The 23,943-nt window shown below is 36.8% G+C and overlaps 1 protein-coding gene across 1 annotated transcript in view; it reads right to left on the bottom strand.

The window, feature by feature from the left end:
• Positions 1–23,943, bottom strand: part of NRK (Nik related kinase) — a 122,450-nt gene that overhangs the window by 61,946 nt on the left and 36,561 nt on the right. The window contains exons 3-4 of the mRNA XM_068962949.1: positions 4,547–4,603; positions 3,195–3,266 (exon numbers count right to left, since the gene is read on the bottom strand). Of these exons, the coding sequence (XP_068819050.1) occupies positions 3,195–3,266; positions 4,547–4,603 (129 nt within the window). The remainder of the gene's footprint in view (positions 1–3,194; positions 3,267–4,546; positions 4,604–23,943) is intronic.

Genomic DNA, 23,943 nt, shown 5'->3' on the forward strand with positions numbered 1-23,943 from the left:
ATTTATATAACCTTTTCAGGAATACTCTCACTGTACAGAGTGAGATATATTTGCAGTATGTGAAGAAAAGAAGACTTTTAAAGATAAAGTTAAACTCCTGTTCTGAAATCCAGTGAAAAAGGATACCTTTGACTTATTCTGGGCAATGAATTAGAACAGGGCCCGCTGGCATTAAAAGTAATTAATGGGTGAACCTCTAACTATCTTTAGTTATCCCCAGCATTTCCCTCAATTAACTTGACAATCTTGAGGTAGTGGAAAATACAAATGTAGAACATTTTTTAGCATTTCCCTAGGATTTTTCCAGGGGGTTTATTCATAAACATTCAACAATTATAAAACAAATCTAGACACCTGAATGTCTTTGGAGGAGGGGATGGAGCCTTATTTCTCCAGTTGGAAACCCCAACAACAGGATTTGCATTTATTGTGTAATAAAAGCATGAACAATTAAAACAATCACCTGTAGCATGAGAATTGTATATAAGTTCAGGTTCCAGTTTCACCCTAGCCTCCCAGGGAAGCTTGGTTGATAAGTTGCCTTCACATACCCTTCACCTGTTTAGCTAAAGGCTGATCCTCATGGCTTTCATTCTTGCCATATAGGACCCTTAAACTTTCTGCTTCCCTTGTGATGTTGTTATTCTTTGAAATGATAACAATATTTGCCATCATATAGAAATAAACCTTAGAAACTAGCAATTCTAAATGTAGAGGGGTACTCTCAGTTTGTAGCAAGGCACCAAGGTTCTGCTGAGAGAAATATGAACTCATAAAGCCTGCAATAAACAAGAATGAGATGGTAATGTGAGGATAAGAACACAAAGAACAGGTTAAAGAGAAGCGCAGGCCAGATTGAGTCCTTCAACTTGTTTGGTAGTTTGATATCAAAGAACTTCCTTTTCTTTCTGAGTTAGAAACCTCATGTCCTCAAGCAGGAAGAGAACAGCTGGGCTCCTGGCAACTATGTAGTTGTATTTAACTATACTTTTATTCTTGTCATAGGGAAAGTCGCTCAGTCGTGTTCAACTTTTTGCGACCCCATGGACTGTAGCCTACCAGGCTTCTCAGTCCATGGGATTTTCCAGGCAAGAGTACTGGAGTGGGTTGCCATTTCCTTCTCCAGGGGATCTTCCCAACCCAGGGATCGAACCCGGGTCTCCCTCATTGTAGGCAGACGCTTTACCCACTGAGCCACCAGGGAAGACTTATTCTGGTGCCATTTTACCTATGAGAAAGCTGATGACTAGAGAGGTAAAACCGTTTTTCCAAGTACTTCTTAGCTATTTAGCAGTAGACTTGGCATTGGAACTCATGTTTCTTGACTTCCACACTACTGCTATTTTTGTAAACCCCTGATTAATGAGATGTGTGTGTAAGTCACAAACTTCTTACCCCAAAGGATTCAGGATGATTTAGAGATGCTAACTGGCCGATCAATTATTTTTCTTACTAAAATATATAATCAGAGAACTCAAAGCTCCCCACTAGAAAAAAACTTCTAAGAGTGGGTCTCCCACATAAATGTAAACTCCCCCAAAACCAATAAACCAAGATCAGATATGTTTGGAAAGCATTAGTATGTTTGCCATTCTCAATTAACAGGAAGTTGAGCTTGTGAGAAACACATAAGTACATTATATCCATCAGGCCAAGTGGGTAATTTAAAACTCTCACATATATCCCGGTAATATGATGCTATAGCATTTCCTGGCTCAAGGCCAGTTGATCCCAGAGTGGCCTGAATATCCTGCTTTTTGTCAAGAAGAGGCAGCTCAGGATGCCAAAACTTGCATTGCAGTTTCACCCAATTCTAAAATCTAAGTGTTTTTCCCTATATAGAAAGACTTCAGAGAGAGTTTGGAGATGATCTTCAAATGAATTAACACAAATACTTGATAAAACCAGAATTACTGAAACAATTATAATTTTCATACCTTACCTTTCAAAGCTTCTTGATTAACATAAGCATTACCTCTTATGTTTAGGTATGCTTTGTCTCCCAAGAAACACTGTAAACAAAACAGGGGCCCAGTACTTTTAAACTAATCATGAAACTGTTTACCGATATCTTCTTAATATAACTAGAAAGTTCTTCTGGATGTGATTATTAATGGAAAAGCTTATTTTTAAATGAGTCTGGAAGCATATTTATTAAGATACAAAAGGTTGAAAATATTTGAATACTAGATAGCTAACTGCAGGGGAGAAAATCAAGAAAAAAATATCAGTTATATTGTTAGAGCAAAATTCTATATTTAGGCCCCCAGAGTATTTTGATAGATCACTAACATCTAGATCATCAAGATCTACTGAAAAAGAATTTCCTTTGCCAGAGCTTACTCTAGAGCAAGCAAATTATCAGAGTAATAGAGACTGCTTTGCAAGGCAGTTAAAAGGTTTCAGGTAGAAATCACCTTCCCACTCCTTCATGTATTCAAGTGCTATGCCAGATGTCTGAACACTCAGGCTGGGCAGCCTGTTGGTTTGCTGTCTATGACTGTTCTCTCACACACGAAAAGAGTAGTCTTCACTGGGCTCATACATGATGGCAATGTCTCTAAAAATCTCGATGGGGAAAAGCTAGTCAGTCCAGAATATCATGTAAAAGGCATGAAAAGAACCTTGCCGAGGCCAATTTTAGGCTTCCCTGGTGGCTCAGTCGGTAAGGACTCTGCCTGTAATGTGGGAGACCTGGGTTTGATCCCCCGGTCAGGAAGAACCCCTGGAGAATGGCATGGCAACCCCCTCCAGTGTTCTTGTCTGAAGAATCTCATGGACAGAGGAACCTGGCGGGCTACAGTCCATAGGATTGCAAAGAGTCGGACACAATGAGTGACTAAGCATACAAGGCCAATTTTAGACAAAATTCACTCTTGTTCCCATCATCCCTTTTTTTTATTATTCAGCTAGTAGGCTATATCTGCTGTGAATTTACTTAGTCCTTCATCTGCAGTCAACACTTACCTGTTCAGGGTACCATTTCTTCTAGGCCCTACTTTCCGAAAGATGCTAGTGTTCAAATATGATGAATGAATCTATGTCAGTACATTAAAAATATATATATCACCTTTAGGCAAGAAGAGTGTAGTGGTGGCCTTCTACAGATAATGATACAATACAAAGGGATTAGTCTAAAGTTGAAAATTAAAGGAAAGATGGCTTGGACGCTAATGAAGACTTTCAGTACTCACACTGTATCTCCAGCCGACAGACTTTTGATATTTATTCACTCTCACTCGTCTTCCTATTTCAGGTAAAGGGGTCTGCAAAGCCAAGAACAAAACTTTATTAAATGCATTGGTACACTCTGAAAATGATTTATTCTTGAGTACTTTGTACTTAAGTACTAAATGAAAGAGTAACATAATTCCTCTCTCAATTTACACTAATAGTTTTAATTAGAAAAATCAGATTCTTATATATATAGAAACTTGGCAAAAAATTCATAGTAACAGATTTAACTGCCATTTATGGAATATTACAATTTGATGATTGTAAAGTGCTATTTCCTCTAACAAACGAGGTAATTGACACTATCTATGGGCTGAACATAATTTTTAACTGTTTCAAGTCAGAGTATCTGAAACGTAGATTAAATGTGGGTCAAAGTCTGTTAAGTGGAAAAAAAGGGAAAACGTATTTTAGAGAGTCTCACTCAAAGAGTACCAAGCTGATTATTTGGAAGTCATGGTTTACAGAGTAAAATAAATCCACAACACCTCAAAATTCATTTGACATTTACTGATGAAACAAAAAACATGTAACTCTTTGAAGAGTTTCAGCAATTCACTTCCTGCACAAATTGGAGAAGAACAGTTTATGGCATTGAAAACAATTCAGTGACTATGTACACTTTTTTCAAATATGATATTTTAGAATTTTCTTTTACTTTATAGTGAAGTGAAAATATCTTGACCTTTGTTATGCCCGTGCTAATATTATCCTGAGAAAGTGAAGTACTCATGCTAAAGAAAGATAACAGAAATCAGGGCTTAGCATAATCTATGACAATATATTATGACCCATGACACAGCTTTATGAATGTTAGTCAGAACACTGCCAATTAGACTCTCTCTTGTGCATCTGTTAAAAAATACATGAAAAAAAGTGCATCTCAGACAAGTTCTTTTCCTTCTACCTGTCACTGAAAACGTAATGGCCTGAGTTTTCAAAAGGAATTGTTGGGGAGGGAAAGAAATATGATAAAACACAGAGGAGTAACACAATATTAGAGGAAATTTACAGTTTACTATGCCTGGAAATAGATAATCAACTAGAAATAGGAATATGGATTTTTTCATCTTTGTAAAATACAAGAATATATAGGACTTTTGCTGCGATTATAATTTTTATGTGTAAATGTAATAAATCCATAAAAATAATATACTAGTGATAGAAAATATAAAATTATAAATATAATAAATGCAAATTAAGATAATTATATATAACAGTGATGCAAAAAACAAATACAATATTTTCTGAGCTGTTTATCCCGAGACAACAATCTACTAAGCAACAGAATACAGACAGGATGTAATATTACCTTACGAGCATTCATCACTTTCACAGCTGTAAATGCACCAGTCTTTTCATGGAGTCCCTGAAACATAAGATAGTAATAAACACTGAATGCTGGTTATATAATCCAGCAATCAAGAAGCAAAGTAAAAAAATATTAAAATTAAATAAAATTAAACACTGTAGTCTATTATGAAATATAAAGTATTATAGAGAGATGAACTATAATGTATTATATAAACTAAAGCATCCCAATGAAAAGTAAAAATTTCAGACTGGAGATAGGGAAAAAGGAAATGTTTTATTGAACATTTTCCAACTGATTATGTGGTACTATGCAGACAGATATTTCTATCGAACTTCTCTTCATATACTAAAATAAGTTTTTTCCATAATTATCACAGATAAGAGTGACACATAATTAATTCAATGGCCTGCAAACCATTTAGTGTGTCTCAATCATATAAACCATGGATATTTAGGAACAGAAGTTCTGAAAGATTCTTTATTGAAAACCCTCTGAGTTCTAAAACTTGTATTTATACAAAATGCAAGTAACAAGTTACAGATTTATAATTTTCAAAAATGAGCACAGAGGTTGGGAATAAGAAGACTTCTTATTTTGTAACTAATGCCTTTTAAAGTATTTCAAGCTGAAGTCATAGAGAAAAATCAGTCTGATATTGATATGAGTAAGGCTGGAAGTTGAAACAGATTTTTTTTTCCCTAGGAGACTGCATTCTTTGGCTGGACTGGGTTAGACAATATTTCCCCACAATTGAGGTTCACCCATAACTTCAGATTGTGACTTTTCTCAAAAACAGGGTCTTTGCAGATGTAATCAAGTTAAATGAGGTTGTATTCGATTACCATGGTCCATGCCTGGTATGTTTACATACCAGTGTGTTTCTGGACATGCAGAGAAACGGAAGAAAGTGGGGTGATGCAGCTGCAAGCCAAAGGACGCCAAGGATTGCTGGCGACCACTAGAAGCTAGCAAGAGGGAAGGCAGTGTTTTCCCTGGAGCCTTTAGAGGCAGAATGGCTCTGCAGAGTTATAGCTTTGAGAACTAGGAGAGAATAAAGTTCTGATGTTTAAATCCACTTAATTTGTGGATCTGTTACTGCAAATGTAGTAAAATAATATGGGGGCAAAACAAAGAACTGTCAGTAGTCACAGATCTCAGGTGAAATACAGCCATATTTTTAAACGTATTAGAATGATCGTGCCAAGTGAGTAGCTATGCAAGAGATCAAGATTCCTTGAATACAGGACAGTGATCCTTAAATATATTGCTTGTCTGTTGTCACACCTCTCTTATAAAAATATGTGCTTTGAAGTATATGAAAACAAAGTAGAAGTTTTCATATACTTTAGATGATTCCTACAAGTTTTCTCATCAAAATAAAGCCAACTGATCAAAGAAGCTTGAAAGAAAAAAAGTCCACTCTACCATTACCGTCAAGGTTACATGAGTGTCAAAACTGGTTTTTCCAAGATATGATAGATGGGATTTAATCCTGTACATTCAAGATTACTTCAGTCCTATTGAACAAGCCACTGTTTGTAAATGAAGCCATGTGTCACAAATAGATCAGTAGGCTTTCAAAGAAATAAAGTAACTCTAGAAACACCAGCACTTTGAATTGAACTAGGCATTAAGCAGCTATACTGGTTAAATGGTTGAAGCACTGATGAGAAGTGGCATGGATTGTTGGTTTCAGTTTATGGAGTCAGGCCTGTGAGTCGGGTCAAGGTGGTTTTTGTTCAACTGTGTTCTCAAAAAAAAAAATGCTGAAGTTCTAACTATTGGTTTCTCTGAATGTGACCTTTTTTTTTGGAAACAGGGCCTTTGCAGATATAAGCAACTTAAGATAACGTCATACTGAATTAGGGATGGCCCTAAAACCAGTAACTAGTAACAAGGGGAAATTTTGGACACGGATATCCAGGGAGAATGCCATAAGATGACAGAGGCAGAGATTTGACTGGTGTGTCTACAAGGATTGTTGGCAATCACCCAAAGCTAGATGAGGCAAGGAATCTTCCTTGCTAGTCCCTCCAGAGGGAGAATGGCCCTATAGACACTTTGATTTTGGAATTCTAGCCTCTAGAATTGCAAGGGAATAAATTCTCTTTCTTTTAAGCCATCAAGTTTATGGTTAATTTGCTATAGCAGACCTCAAAAACTAGTATACAAGGCTAGCCTGATGGAAACTAAGCAAGGGAATGAGGCTGGACTTGGGATAGTGTTCAGAAATTAATAGTCAAAGTATAAGGAAATATCTAAGATCAGTGAGCATGACAGCTACCAAAGACTAGAATTTTTAAAGGAAACGAAAATGTTGTAGGTTATTGATTAATCAGAGAAAAGTAATTAATATTTTAGATATTAATGCCTTATCAGATAGATGATTTGCAAATATTTCTCCCTTTCTGTAGGTTGCCTTTTCATTGCGCTGATGGTTTCTTTTGCTATGCAGAAAGTTTTTTGCTTGATGTAGTCCCACTTAATTATTTTTGCTTTTATTGCTTGTGCTTTTGGTGTCATATCCAAAAAATCCTTTTGAAGACCAATGTCAAGAACTTTTTCCCACTATGTTATCTTCTCAGGAGCTTTACAACTTCAGGTTAAGTCTTTAACTCATTTTGTGTTAACTTTCGAAGTAGGGTAAGATAAGGGTCCGATTTTAATCTCTTGCATGTGGAAATTTAAATATGTTGGAAACTTCCACATTAATTTATAGATCTGGGAGAAAATATATATTAAAACTTTTATCTATGTAGCCCTTATCATGACATAGAAAGTACTGTTTTTCTAATTATTCACATAAACACTTTCTAGTCAAAGTTTACTCACATCTGTATGTACAAATATAACATGCTGGAAACTGGTTCTCACACAGCCTTTAGAGGAGTTAAAATGTTTACCCCTTGATTCTAAGAGGTTTTGTGAGACAAACTACTATCCTGTGCAACACAAATACTTGGCATGTTAGACAGGGAATCCCGGCATGTGGCAAGATTACAGTGAGTAAACCACAAAATTGTTAAATATATGGAATGCACAGCCATAATATTCATGACATATATTAGTGAGATAACGTCTTTAAAAGGTGCCACCAATTGCCATAGAACAGAGAAAATCAACTTGGCTCCATCTTTATTATCTGGGTTTTATTCTCTCAACTGAAAACTACAACTATTTTTCTGATGAGACAAGGTATTCTAATGTGGAGTCTTAAAAAAACATGCTCACTATGTCTATAGAGGAATTAAACCCCAGATTGTGGAACCAAGCACAGGGTTAACATGCCTAACCATTATGCGAGTTTTTATAGACGTCTAGAATGTCCAGGCAATAAATGGAAAATTGCTGCCTGTTAACTTAGTGTATCAGAGACTACTTTCTGTATCTTGACTTTTAAAATATTTTTTTTATTTTAAATAGTAATTTCAGACCTAGAGAAAAGTTTTAAAGATAGTACAGAGTGTTTCTCTATAACCTTTACACTGTTTCTTTTAAATGTTAACATCTCAATGACCATGGCACAACTGTCAAAACTAAGAAATTAATGTTGGTCTAATACTCTTAACAACATTAAAATCTTTATTAGGATTGCCTCAGTCTCCCCACTAATGTACTTTTTGTCAGACCCAAATTGGGATCCTGCCTCTATTTAGTTGTTACGTCTCCTTAGACTCCTGTAATCTGTGGTAGTCCTCAGTCTTTCTGTTTTTCACTAGCTTGACACTTTTCAGAAGTACTGGTCAAGTATTCTGTAGAACGTCCCTAACTTCGGGTTTGTCTGATGTTTTCTCATGACTAGACTGAGGTCACGGGTTTGAGGAAAGAACATCATGGGAGTGAAGTGCCCTCCTCATCACATCATGTCACAAGTACATGGTATGACGTAACTGAGCATGGTGAAATTAACCTAGATCACTTGGTTTAAGTGATGTCTGTTAGGTTTCTTTTTTCCCTATTTCCCCCTCTCATATTCTATTCATTCTATTAATCAGAAGTGATCGATGTTGGTTTTGAAGAGGTATTAAATAAAGTCCTATTTTTGAGCATTTATCTAGAGAACCTAGACATCATCTTGAGATAAACTATTTGTTTAGTGGTGCCATCTTGTGGTTCATTGACTACATAAAAGTTGTTATAAGATCTTGATTTTAGCTGAAGGTCATGTTGTCATAAGCAGACTGCCTATCAAATAAAATGTTGAACCAGGACCAGCAAATTCTATTTCTAGGATGTGCCTTTTTTTGTTGCAATATACGCTTTATGAAAAATTAATTTAAAACACCATTTGTTGAAAACACACATAGAGAATGCTAAGAAAGGAGTTTGGTTTTTAATTCTAGATTGAACGTTAAATAATCTCACATTTCCCACTGGTCTTAGTGAATATTATACAGGAAAATCACAAAGAAAATCTTAAATTATAAATGTGGGGTTTTGGGGTCTGAGTTTCCTACCATCAGTAATTTCAATACTATCATATAGGAGCTACTAACTGCATTACAGTACAATGCTCCCTTAAATAGGGTTTGCAAACTAAGAATTTTTAATTCTCAAGCATCACAGTGCAAGAAGAAAATTCCGCTAGCTTTCATTCCTACCATTAGAAAAGAAATTTCTGCTTAAATCTTTTCAATACGTTCACAGGCCCTCTCATATCTGAGTAATAGAAGATATGTAGTAACAATGTTTTGTAGCAATTTCCCAACTCTAAGCTCAAGCCTATTAACATCTGGAGTCAAATCACCTATATTTTCACCTTAGGCAACTGTCTGTCTTGTCACCAAGCTCATTTAACTTAAATTTCATTATTTATAGATGCAGCTCATATGATTCTAATTTTAGGGGCAAAAGAAGGTCAACTACTCCAAAAAATCCCCCTTCCACTCCACCTTACAATTCACAAGTATAAAATTCAGTATTATGGCCTCAATTTTATTAAAGAAATGAAACTCTCTTATTATTCAAATGTTAGCTGAAAAAACTGATTATCATTCTTCATTTGTCATTAACACTTTAGCATGAGTTAGACGATCAGATTAGATAACTGCAGGAATGGTAATAAACAGTTAAGTGTTGATGGAGGAAGGAAAGTGCGAGGGTCTGAGGAGTTCCAGGAGAGATTGCTCCTCAACCATAACGAAGGTAGCAAGTGTCTAGAATGGGGAGCAAGGTAAAGGTGTCTGAGAAGAGACTCTGAAAGTGTGGAGGGAGAAAAAATAAAAAGAGGGGGTGGAGAGGAGAGGTAAAGAGACAAAATGTGCCAAGTCACAATTTTACTGGAGGAATTTACAGTGTTTAAGATGTATATATCTGAAACAAGTACAGAATGAAACCAAATACAAAGATTACTTAATAACATGAATTCTTGGGTCCCAGATACAGTCTAAATACAGTTTAAAGGGTTTGAGAGAATAAACATATGATACCACATGAAGGTCTTAAATAAAGTCCTAAGAAATTTCTCTAATTTATGATCTCACAACTATTTTCTAGGATTATACCCTAAAATATAGTAATTAGGACAAATGTATTCTTTTTCCAGGACCATTTGAAATTATCCAGGAAAGAACATAAATTCCTCAATGTGTTGATTTCAATTTGGCAATGATTCATGTTCTTATTAATTAATTTAGATAATCAAATAAGCAGTGTTGGTCTTCTTCATAGGAAAAACAAAATTTACTATTGTACTATTGCTTGTCAATGGCTCCAAGCTCAATTTAAACATTGTGAATCTGTCCTTTGAACAGAAAATGTGATATGTCTCTGAATTTAGGACACTAGTTACATATAAACCATTGTTAAAAGGTGTATGTGTCTGCTTTAAACAAAAATAACTGCAGGACAATCTTTACATACATAACAAAATAAATGAAGGGATGACTATAAAAGAACTCTGGTTTACAAATGGACTTACACTAGCTTTCATTAAACACCAAACTCTTCAAGTTTATTTTCAGAAAGTGGAATTACCACATTTCAGATTACTTCCAATTTGAGGAACTATATCAGAAGTAATAAAGCAAGATCAACTTGCAGATTGGTAATCCAGAATCAAACTACAGATTAGCCAATGATTATAGAAGAAAATCGGTGGCTTCACTTGTGGCTCAGATGGTTAAGGATCCATCTGCAAGGCAAGAGACCTGGGTTTGAACCCTGGGTTGGGAAGATCCCTGGAGAAGGGAATGGCAACCCACTCCAGTATTCTCGCCTGGGAAATTCCATGGACAGAGGAGCCTGGTGGGCTACCGTCCATGGTGTCGCAAAGAGTCTTGATGATGGTAAGCAAGATATATGGGTAAATTAATTTACATGCAGACAATTACAATGGAAAAATAAAGTCAATAAAGTCTAGGTCTCACACATATAATCATATCAAGGATTTAGTCACTCCAACAATAAACTTGGATGAAAAAATAAAAAGTTCTTGACATTTGGGAATATATGTCTTTCATTTTGGTATCGCTAATGCCTAGCAGAATGGCTGGTACCCTTTTAATGAATACTAATTGAGGGAATGATGAATACAGTAACCGGGAAGGCTTCCTGGAAGAGGTACAATATCAATTGCACCATGAAGATGTCACAGCATCTGAACAGATTCTGAAGGGCAGGGTGGACCCAATGAGTGACACACCATGAACAAAGGCTATGAAGTAATCCTGATTAGGAAGGCACAGCCAGCGAGGAAGAAAAGAAAAAAAGTGGCAGTGACCATACAGAGAAGAAAGAAACAAGAATATGAGAGTGCACCTGTTTTTGTCTTGTCAGAAATTTCAGTGCAAATTTAAAAAAAAATAAAATCTTGTTTAGAAGAAGACAGAAGTGATCATTGAGAAATCAGTCATTAGTAGTTAGCACTTCATGACTGGCTTTTGTTAGTTAATGGTCTCATGTAAAGCTCAGGTTGGTTAAGGCACTGAAACACCAGCATTGAATCGCAGTAATGATCAATTTCTTGGGGATTACACATTTTAAACCATAACAAATGATTTAAAATAGCAGTTGTGACAGCTGTGTTGGAAAAATCCATCATCCTGCAGCAGTTAATTACCATGTTTTTTCCCCAGAAAGAACACAAGACAGTCCTTGATGGCCTTGTAATTTTGATTAGGCTAAAAACTTTATTGTTAATAATGCAGTTGAAGGAAACTGCTGTGGAAAGACTGCCAACTATTCAGCAACTCCTACATAGTCCTTCTAGTTATTTGCTTTGCCTTCTGTTGGCAAATCTAAAGCACATAATCCCCAGGGCATTCTTTCTTTCTTTTCACTTCGTTTTGTGGTGGCAGAAGGCCACAAGGTACTCACTGCATTCATATCTATTTGGTAACCTTGCTTTTCATTCACACAGTTTTGTCCTTCTAGTCATTTGTTTGTATTCCAGTTTTCTCCTAGCAAACAAACCAAGTGATGCTTCAGGGTCACCAAGAGTACAGCCCTAAATGGCATCAACCACGTACTTCATGCTGTGCTGTGGATAACGTGGCTAACAGGGCAATTTTCATCATCATTGTGTCTATGCAGAAAAACAAGGACACGGGGTTCAAGAGAACTTTCAAAGGTTAGCATGCCCATAATCCTGCCTCCAAGCAGGGACTTTCCTTAACCAGTGTTTGAGATGGGAAGTAATGGTGGTTTGGTTATTTGAAAGTCTTTTCCTTTGCTTCCCCATTTAGTCTTCATCACTACCAACAAGCTCAAGAACCCCAAAGGGACAGATGAATTTGGGGCTGTCAGAGTTTAGAGGTGTGGCCAATACTGGAGAGGATCTAACACAGATGATGAATGGGTCGAGCTGGGGAAAGTGTCAATCACTCTACACCCCACCAGTTATCCATCAGGAAGATTTATTTATTCTAAAAATTGCCAAAGGAAGAGATGCAGCCTGTTTGGGGAGCTCCTTAAAGGAATTCCATTGACTTTAGATTTGCTTTTAAATGCTGTAAGGACGGCTCAACTCCAGAAAAATAAACGACCCAATCAAAAAATGGGCCAAAGAACTAAATAGACATTTCTCCAAAGAAGACATACAGATGGCTAACAAACACATGAAAAGATGCTCAACATCACTCATTATCTGAGAAATGCAAATCAAAACTACAATGAGGTACCATTTCACACCAGTCAGAATGGCTGCAATCCAAAAGTCTACAAGCAATAAATGCTGGAGAGAGTGTGGAGAAAAAGGAACCCTCCTACACTGCTGGTGGGAATGAAAACTAGTACAGCCACTATGGAGAACAGTGTGGAGAGTCCTTAAAAAAACTGGAAATAGAACCGCCTTATGACCCAGCAATCCTACTGCTGGGCATACACATGGAGGAAACCAGAATTGAAAGAGACACGTGTACCCCAATATTCATCGCAGCACTGTTTATAATAGCCAGGACATGGAAGCAACCTAGATGTCCATCAGCAGATGAATGGACAAGAAAGCTGTGGTACATATACACAATGGAGTATTACTCAGCCATTAAAAAGAATACATTTGGATCAGTTCTAATGAGGTGGATGAAATTGGAACCTATTACACAGAGTGAAGTAAGCCAGAAAGAAAAACACCAATACAGTATACTAACACATATGTATGAAATTTAGAAAGATGGTAACGATAACCCTGTATGTGAGACAGCAAAAGAGACACAGATGTATAGAACAGTCTTTTGGACTCTGTGGGAGAGGGCGAGGGTGGGATGATTTGGGAGAATGGCATTGAAACATGTATAATATCATATATGAAATGAGTCGCCAGCCCAGGTTCGATGCATGATACTGGATGCTTGGAGCTGGTGCACTGGGACAACCCAGAGGGATGGTACGGGGAGGGAGGCAGGAGGGGGGTTCAGGATGGGGAACACGTGTATACCTGTGGTGGATTCATGTAGATGTATGGCAAAACCAATACAATATTGTAAAGTAATTAACCTTCAATTAAAATAAATAAATTTATATTTAAAAAAATGAATAAATGCTGTAAGGAACTCACAGATGTGTACATGTTTGATAAGTGCTATTTGATAATTAAGATTATTAAGACACAATTTTTATAACTCCCTCAAAGTCTAGTATGTACAGTACAGGGCCACAGAAATTGTGTTCATTAAATTTATTGAGGGGAATAATTGACAAGAGGCACTAAGGAGAGTCTCTAATTTGATATTTACATGAGCATCCCGTCACCACAAAAGTCTTGATGCAACCAAATGTACCAAAGTTGAAAAATTCTTTTTGGGTGTGACTTTCTCCTTTTGGAGTGAATTCAGAATAAGCAGGAGCAGATATTTCTGGCTTTGAGAAGATGGAGCTTGGAGTTGAATAAATACTGTTTTAACCTTGATGCCTTAGGATCACAGGCTTCTATAATCAAGTTGATACAACTTTCAGAAATTGCAATTGGGCAGAAACAGGAGCTACACTTCCTTCAAGAAGAGTAACAAAGAGATTGTTGCTCGACTTTATATTTTTTAATGACCCAGTTGTCACATTTAGGTCCCTTTGAAGAAATATCATATCTTTATAAACATATTCAGTTCAGTCGCTCAGTCCTGTCCGACTCTTTGCGACCCCATGAATCGCAGCACGCCAGGTCTCCCTGTCCATCACCATCTCCCGGAGTTCACTCAGACTCACGTCCATCGAGTCCGTGATGCCATCCAGCCATCTCATCCTCTGTCGTCCCCTTCTCCTCCTGGCCCCAATCCCTCCCAGCATCAGATATTAGGAAATTTAATTGGCATTCATGTTATTTCAGCAACATAAATGAAATACATTTTAAGTTGGTACTTTATATTCCTGAGGCTTCATAAATTCCTTTTATTTAATTAGTCTATTTACTTGTCCATCTCTGCTATTAGACTGGCAGATCTTTAAGGGCAGATTTCCTCTCTGTTGCCAGGCAAGAGTACTAGAGTGGGTTGCCATTGCCTTCTCTGGTATATCTTTATAGTCTAGCACAAAGCCTGGCATGTCACCATCACTCTGCAAGTAAGCATTAAACTAAACCAAGTCAATCTCCATATGGAGCTCTAAATAAGGGAGGACATGCATGGGCAAAGGTGTGTACGTAATGGTGGAAGGGTGGTGTACAAAGATAATTTTTATGCCAAGTTATGTGTGAGAAGATGTGGAGGGAGTTCAGCGACCAATGTGCCTATGATATACTGGGGCTTTCTGACAAAGACTGAAATGCTGCACTGCACCAGGGTACTCCAGGAATTCAAAGATCATTATTAGTCCATAGGTGAATTTCATTTTTGACTCTATAATCATGTTTGAGTTCCATTCTGAAGCCACTCGAAGTTCCTCAAAATTCATTCAGTCAGAGACCATCCAGGAGACGATATGTGCTACTCAGAGGGCATGAGCCTGCATAAGTAATGGAAGTGCCAAGGCTCTTGCCCAGTTGGTATGTCTGATTTGCCTAATTCTTAGCCTTGCTTTCCTTAACCCATGGCTACTACTTCCAAAGTTTCTTCATTAAAGATCTGCTGTTTACACCTCTTGTCGTTATATCTACTGCAAATACATGAGATGATGAGCACTCCAAGTTCCTCACCTCTTTTTTTTCCCTAGCAAACCCCCAAATTACCCAAACCCTGGCTAGATGGAGCCAAAGAATATATACTGAAACACAAATTTTGTAGCTAAAAACCTTCTAACCACCAGCATAATCCAACAGAATAATGTTTTTCCTCATCCAGAAATTTGGGACAGTCATGGTCATGCTTATTAGAACTGTGAAAAGAGTCGGAAGAGGGCCTTCGTGGTTTCAGTGGCTATGTAGCTTAGAAACTCCCCTGTAATTTGAGGCAGTTATGTGTGCTTATACAGCAGCTTCAAGTGAGTTTTATTACCCTTGTTATTACTCCAGCAGGGAAAATTAGGTCAAAATATGTAGTAACATCATTTGCAAATGAAGCTGCTCTCTATCACGCTATAGCATTCAAAGAGCAAATTGCACAAAATGGACAATAAAGTTCAATGTTCTCGGCTTCAGGATACACACAGCATTTGCTGGAAATACATGGATAGCTACTAGTAGTCAACTAAGGGGAGATTTCATCACGCTGCTGTGTGACAAGCACATCAGCATCCACGGGGGACAAAAGCACAAAGCCATTATTTGTGCTGCAAATGGGTGGCATCATAAAAACTTTGATGTTGATCACAAACTCAGGTTTAAAGTCACAGTCTGTAACTATGTTCATGCTGAGGAAACTGTGTAGGAACTCTGTGGGACTAGGGACCACACTATGCCAAATGCTCTGAAAACATTTCCAAACAGCTTTGTCTATAATATATGGTGAAATAATGATCAAGTGAGAGATGACGAATTACTTCATGTGTGAAGCTTCCCCACAATGAGTTTTCCCCTTCTGAAGGTCCATACACTAGAAAAATACAAAAGGAACTCAGCTACCAGAAGACACTTCTGTGTTCAGACTTTTTTCCCTCTAAGTTCCCATTTTCTTCCATTGTCATTGATAGTATCCCCCCCCCCTTTTTTTTCTTTTTCTTTAAGGTTTGTCTGGGCTTGACCATGGGGTAGTTGGTGAGGGCATGGGCAAAGGCAAAGAATCAAACCCTCTATAAGCCAATAAATAGTCTTCAGCATGCATACAGACTGCTTTCTTTATGCAACGCATGAATCAGTTAACACTCATGCAAAATGCATTCCATCTGCCCAGACAGATGTAAGCTGCAGTGTTTTCAATTCTATCAAATAGCACAACTAGTTGAAAGAAAAAGACAGATGGGTAAGGAAAGAGACTCAACCAAAAGCAGCAGCTTTGGCTCAAAATCTACTCAATCAAAACAGAATCCTCAACTTTCCCAGGTCTGTCGACAGAGGTACAAACACAACACCTTCAGTATGAAGCTAAGGTGGAGAGGATGTTGATGCCTTCAAGAGAAAAGTCCTTAAAAACGAAACTGTCTCCATGATCTACAGCAGTGATTAGCAGTTCTCAAAGGCACCTTTGAGGCATCTCTATTTGACCAGGATGGACACTAATACTTAGGGAAATGCCAAGGAGAAGGGAAAATGGAAAAAGAAGGAGTAGTGGGGTAAGTGAGAGGACAGGCTGGGCATAGGAAAGATTGAGAAAGGAGATGAAGAGAGAAAAAACTGGCTTCCACAGAAGAGAGGCCAAGAAACACCAATAGCCTTCAGGGTTTAATCAATGCTCCAAAGCATAAGTGTGAAGAAATTAAAGGACATTTTCCACCAATATTAATTTGGTAATTTACCACTAACTCCCAGTCTCTGCTGACCTTAAAATTTTGGGAGTCTTCATTCTTAAGAATGACTAAGATGACTTAAACCCTTAAACTGACCTTGAATTGACCTTTGTGGGCAATGCTCCATGCCCTACATGTTTACTCCCTTAACACTCCACTCTGCTACCGCATTCCTTCATGATCCTGCTCTGGCCTTTTCAAAGTCAAAGCAATAGCTAATCTTCTCTTACAGATGTACTGGGAAGGTCTTGTCTAGTGAACTTCCTTCTCATCAAGGAACTACACGTGCATTTTAACTAGAGCTGTCTGCTTATTGGGGGCTTTTTTTTTTTTAACTCTAAGGAATTATCTAGGCAAAGGGAATTTCAGCACATCTTGGCAACTATAGTGCTGGATTTGCCAGTAACATGCTGTTTACATCAAGTCTGCAGAAATGAAATCTGAAGAGTGTGAAATTAACTAAAAGGCTCAAAGTTAAACCCCTCAGTGTATCCCTCACAGTTGCATAGCAGACAGTGGTGGGTGGGGAGAAATGATAGTGGGGTATAGCCTCCCAAAACTGCTGAGTTGAAAACTGTAACATGATAAATGGAGAATGATGCTAGTACACAGGGAAATAAAAGTACAGGAAGATCTTAGTGACAGCTAATTAAAAGAGGGAAGGCACTGAGGCAAGTCAAATCTAGCAAAGGAAGCAATGGAGACTAAGGCAATGATAAGGCTAAAAACATAGATTTATATCAAATACCTTGCTATTTCAATAAAATTTCTGTGTGTGTTCATACACATACATATGAGGGAGGAGCATTAGTGGGGAATGGTGTGTGTGTATGTATCAATGACAATTTCCCAATGACAATTTCCAGATTTGGAGGAAAAAACAAGAGAAATCCAAAGGACCATGGGGGCATGTGGAAATCAACTTTGCCTTCTTCACAATTTCAACTTTTTTCTTTTCTCCTTCAAATACTTTTGCCATTTTTTCCCTGCTATTTTCTCCACCACTAGCATTAGCAGCAGAGCCACAATTAGGCCCGAAATTCCTTTCCCAATCTAGTGTTTCTTTCACTCCTTCACCCAACCTCCATATTTAAGAAATATTTATTAAATCTTACCTATATCCTGGACACCAGGCAAGACATAAAAATTAGTTACAGTTTCTACTTTTAAGGAATTTTATAAATAGTAATAAAGGTACATAAACTACCAAAATGCAGGAGACAAGGTGGCAACTATTATAAGGGTGCAAATGAGTCCTTGATACTACCAGAATTATACTTACGATTTTCCTATTGAAAATATTTCACAAATTCAGACCAGCATTCCTCTAAATCTGTTGGATCTTATATGTCTGACTTCTTTCAAATTCCTAGAATATAACTGAAATCCTACATGACAGTTACATTTTCTTAGGCCATAGGTTCTATGTGGTCTCATATTGATGGCAATGTCACATATTTTTATTATAAGCTTCAGGATGGATTCATTATAAAATCCAATGAGGTAAACTGCTAATATTTAAAGCATATAAGGAAAACAGCCAATATCACAGACTATTTGACTTTTAATGTTTCCATTTTTATTTCTAATGGAAGATAGGAGTTCCTATGTAAACAGCTCTGTGAATTCAAATACAGGCACAAATGTGCTGTTTAAATATTATTTTAACCAGCCAAGTGTTTCTCTGACAATGCTGAGACTTACTAAGTGATAGAAATACATTTGGTGAAATTTATTTTCAGGGTGGGCTTGTGTAAGTCAGGGACTGTGGCCTAATTCTGGAATTAGGCCACCATGTTTAGCTGGTCTATCTATAACCGTAGCAAGCTCAGTTTGGCTAATTATCAGATCTTTCAAAAATATATATCACACCTGGCTTGTGATCAGAGTATGGATTCCAGAGAAGACACTTCACTCATACCTGTCTTGGGCAAAAGAGCATCTGTATGATGTAGCTTTGGTTGTCATTTTGCCTTTTCAAGAGATTAAATATGTATATTTTGATTCATTAATTTAGAATAATTTTCAGAAAGGCCCATCTGAATTATTCCAAAATCTAACTTCATTATATCAATCCAGGTTGACAAATAGACAACCTTAGTGAATCTACTTTAATGACTAGGTAAGAATGATTTTCAATTAGCTCATAAAGACTATACTGAGGATAGTTTTTCACTATTTTTTACTGCATACAATCCAACAAAAATGAACAGACTGTCTGTTTCCAAAGCATTTTTCTAGGAAGTATGTGAAAATCTAGTGCTATCAAAGGATTTGAAAACAAATATTATTCTAAACAGATTAAATAATCTTGTAAGTATCTATAATTTGCTTAACACTCTTCCCCAATCAACCAAGTATAAAGAATTATTATGTTATGTGTTTACTGCTATTATTAGATATGCATGGGAAGTTCAAAATAGCCCTTTCCTATTTAATCAAAATTATTGCTGGATTGGATAAATATCTGAGTACATAAATATTTTTGAATGTATATTAAAATACTAATTTCTCTATGAATTATTTATATATGTAAGTTTTTTTATTTTTAAATACATGAGGTTTTGTTACCGTTTTGTTGTTGCTTTCTAAATTGTACTGAATTTTGGTCAGAGACTATGTTCTGTAAGATATATTTTAAGATTTTCTTCATAGCCAAACATATAATCAATTTTTCAAAATGTTGCTTATGTGATGGGAAACAATGTTTGTCCCCTAATAGTTGGTTGCAGAATTCTACTCATTTCTAAGAAATCAAGCTTGCTAATTATATTTTCATTAATTTTGTCAATTTGGTCTTTAAAATTCTGAGACAGGTGTCAAAGTCTTCCATTGTAATTGGGAACAGACCAATTTATCCTTGTCATTCTATCAGTTTTTCTTCACTTCTGATACTTTAATATTTTACCAGTATATTTTAAATTTCATAATTATACAATAAGCTTCTTTTAATAAAAATACACATAAGCCAGGGAAAAATTTATTAGAGTTTATAACACATATTAAAACCTATCATGAATGAACTTCTTTTTATTACTTTTTGTTTTCCTATGTTTTAAGCACTTGACTTACAGTTTGTGAGAGCTATGCCACCTAGAGTATTCCCCAGGTTAAGCAGTGTTCCTTGGGCCAAACTGAAAGCAAAATAACTGACTGACTGGTTTTCCCCTGAATTGACATACAAATGGCTCTGTTGACAGAATCTAAAAGAAGAAAAGATGATCTTGCCATAGTAATGCCTAAAAAGCTGTAAGATGAATAAATATCTTTTTCCTAAACAAATATTTAACAGATACAGAAATAGAATTAGATACATGCAAAGAAAGGGAGCAAAGGCAGATTTTTTTTCTTTATTCCAATTTTATGAATACACAACTTAAATTCCTTTCAGGTCCAAATTACTTACATAACTAATAGCTCAACAGCCTTCACCACTTGTGTGGATTTAAATGTTTGCTGGACCTCATAACAGAGGATGAAAACATATTGCAGGGTTTCCACAAGACAATTATTTAACAAAAGCTTTCACTATCTAAGTCCACAACGCCAAAGTATTCTGGTTTCAAGGGTCTTTGATAGTGGTATGGTCATGAGTCAGTGTCAGCAGGTAATACATAAGTTATTGTTCTTATTTATCCTATACTACACCTTTATTCAACTGTGAACTATGAGAAGTCAGAACATTCCTTATCTTTGTGGGGCGGTACCTGAAAGAATGTGAACTCAGGGGCCCCCCCAGGGAGGATACTGTAGTTGTGAAAACTGTAAGCTCCCTCCAAGGAATAAATTGCTATCCTCCACTACCTTTCCCCCTATCCTCCCCAATCTAGCAGTCTAGGCATAAGCTTAGAAAAACAGTGAGTTTGTTTTATAATTGTCTGGCTGAAATGGAATCCTTGTAATATGCTTCAGCAGCTGTTAAGGAGTGCAACAACACTGAAGTTCAGGGGACATTCACAAATTAAAACAAACATCAGAGGCAATCATGAAGGGGAAAAACATTCCTGAAAATGACCCTGAAGAAGAGCTGTGTAGTAGAATGGAGTAGACCAATCTTCTTTGACTGGGTCAAGTTGGAGACTGGGAGAAGCAAGGAAGGGGAGGAAGGAAGGAGAGAGAGAAGCAGCAGGAGGGGGAGGAGGACAAGGGGAAGAAGAGGGGGAGGAGGGGGGGGAAGGAAGAAGATGAAACAAGGAAGAGAAAGAGGTGCCGGAGGAGAAAGAGGTGGTGAAGCAGGAGGAAGAGGAGGGTAGGGTAAGGAAAAGAAGGAAGAGGATGAGAAAGACTGACTCTATGAGAGTCGGCAAATTGTATACCCAAAGCAATTCATTTTACTAGTCCTTTCTGCTTAGTGTCTGTAAAGTTTACTAGTCTCACAAAATTCAGACACTCTAAAAGAGCTAGGTTTATTCTCCCAAATTAACTCTGCCCTAACCAAGTCTTCCCTGATAGCTCAGTTGGTAAAGAATCCACCTACAATGCAGGAGACCCCAGCATGATTCCTGGGTTGGGAAGATCCCCTGGAGAAGGGATAGGCTACCCACTCCAGTATTCTTGGGCTTCCCTTGTGGCTCAGCTGGTAAAGAATCTGCCTGCAATGCGGGAGACCTGGGTTCAATCCCTGGGTTAGGAAGATCCCCTGGAGAAGGGAAAGGCTACCCATCCTACAATTTTGGCCTAGAGAATTCCATGGAGTATATAGTCCATGGGGTCACAAAGAGTCAGACGCGAGTGAGCGACTTTCAGTTTCAACCAAGTCTTGCCTTATAGAAAAGTCAAATGGAAACTAGTTTTCCTACCTTGATAAGTTTAACTATCAAGTTATATCAATACGATCATTCAGGTATTGAGAACACATATATATGGGTGCATGTGCATATGTGTTTCACTTAATAGATATATATTCATTAACATTTGGATGGTTTGGTACATTTGCCATCAGCTAAAATAAATGATATTTTTCTATAAAGATCAGGTATATCCCTCTATCTGGGACATTTGATGGTTTCAGAGTTTTTCAACTAATACCTATTTCATTCCTTTTAACTTTAAAGGTTTTAAAAACTTTCAGCTCAAACAATATGGAGAGATTTTTCTAATAAATAGGGTGAATAAATTTGCAACATTGGCCAGATATAACTGGGCAGTGGCCCATAGATATTTTAGGATCTCCCCTATACTTACAAGGTAATGAGATGTACTATATAACATTACAGACTAAATATCTGTCTTTTGTCTCTGTCCCAATTTGATTTTTGAAATTAAGCAGAGCTGAGAACTATGGGATCCTTCCTATAGGGATTTATAACTCTATGCACTGTACCTTCAGATATATAAACTCAGCATGTCCTTGCAGTATACATTCTAAATATAGTTATAATAACAGAGAAAAACTTTCAAAACCCCTTTGAAAAACTTTCCATTCAAATTACCACTTTATATTGCTATGCATTGCACTGAATGACCATAGATAAAGGAAAGCTTAGAAGATCATCCTTTTGTAAAAAAAAATGACTCAATTTGTTTTAAACACATTGTTCTCCTGCATTAATGACCAAATCGACTCCAATGGCAGCAGAAGCTTTTGAGAGATGTTTTGGTGAGAAACAACAGTTTGAGAAATGTCAAGATGAGAAATGATACTCTTCTAAATAGAATTCTGAGATTGTTAGGCTCCCTTTTTCATTTGAAAAGGAATAAAAAGTATTGACCCCCCCCCTCCACTTCCACAAAGAAACTCTACTTAGGACAATTTGAGCATTATCATTTTTTAAGGAGGATACTCTTTTAGAAAGAATAACAGAAATCACTGATGTGAAGGTAACTGAATCTTTCTAGGAAAGTTTAGAGGTATTAAGGTTGTAAAGCTGACAGAAAAGGTTCAATGGTAAGCTGGAAGACTGTCTTCAAATACACACACACACACACACACACACACACACACACACACACATCCTGTGACTACAGAAAAGTGATAGAAAGGAAAAAGACTTTAATTAAAGCAGGAAAGATTTTGACTAAACAGCAGCAAGAATTCTTTGACAATTACAAGGATAACAAATGAGAATGGGTTACTTGTTTCTCACAGAGCCTTTTAAAAACTGTGTGTGTGTGTAACTAACTTGAAGTTTGAAGTATGGCCAGTCTAAACGGAGAGTGTTAGTGTTGGAACAAAACCTACTATTCCCTGATATTAATAGTATTCAATAATACACTGCTTTCTTACCTTTTGCGACTTTAGGATCCTTTGAATCATTCCTAGTGTTTTCATAGTGACCTTCCTTCTTGCCTTTCAGGAAACATCATCAATGTAGCACACAAGAGTGGACTAAGGTTTCATAAAAATCATGTATCATACCATCCCATAGCTTAACTATTATTCCTTGTCTTCCATTTATACATTATTGCTTTTGTTTTTGCCAGGTCTATCATGTCAGATAAATGGAATATAAACTCTCCTTCTACTTTCTAATTTTTTAGTGATTAAAATTCCCAGTTCTCAAATCAGTCACTCACCATTTAGAAGGTTTAAGGACAGTTAAAGTATGAATTTGTTCAGTACCATGTAGGGCCTCTCTCACACAAATGTATTGCCACTGGAAACAAATTTAATCAATTTGCTGCAATACATTAAGAGCACAAAAAGCACGAGCTCCTCCAGCCTGGTTTTAACACCTGCCACTAACTGTATCCATCATAAATACTGACTTAGGAAAGTGATAGCCAGAAACACATTCATTAAAAAAAAAAAAACTAACTTTTTCTCTGCATAGTTTGCTTGTACAATAAATGATCCATATCATAATACCAAAACATTCTGTCACCCATTGTTATTATCTGAAATAAATCTATACGTGATCTCAGCCAAAGAAAGTTCTAAGGAAAGCAATTCAGAAACTGTGAAATATATTTCTTCATTTTGGAGATGTGTAACAAGTTTCCTTTTATTCTAACATATCTAACATATTTAGTGTCTTGTGATTATATTTCATTTGTATAGGATAATTATCTGAAAGGTTTTTTTTTCTTATCACTTTGTAATTTTAGTGGCTAACCAGTAAATGTTCTCCTTGTATTTAACAGAAGGCAGTCAATAATGACATTTATATATTACTGTATTCAAAACTAGCTCTTGGGTAATCCAT

This window comes from Capricornis sumatraensis, chromosome X (genome assembly GCF_032405125.1).
Source record: "Capricornis sumatraensis isolate serow.1 chromosome X, serow.2, whole genome shotgun sequence".
Taxonomy (NCBI): Eukaryota; Metazoa; Chordata; class Mammalia; order Artiodactyla; family Bovidae; genus Capricornis; species Capricornis sumatraensis.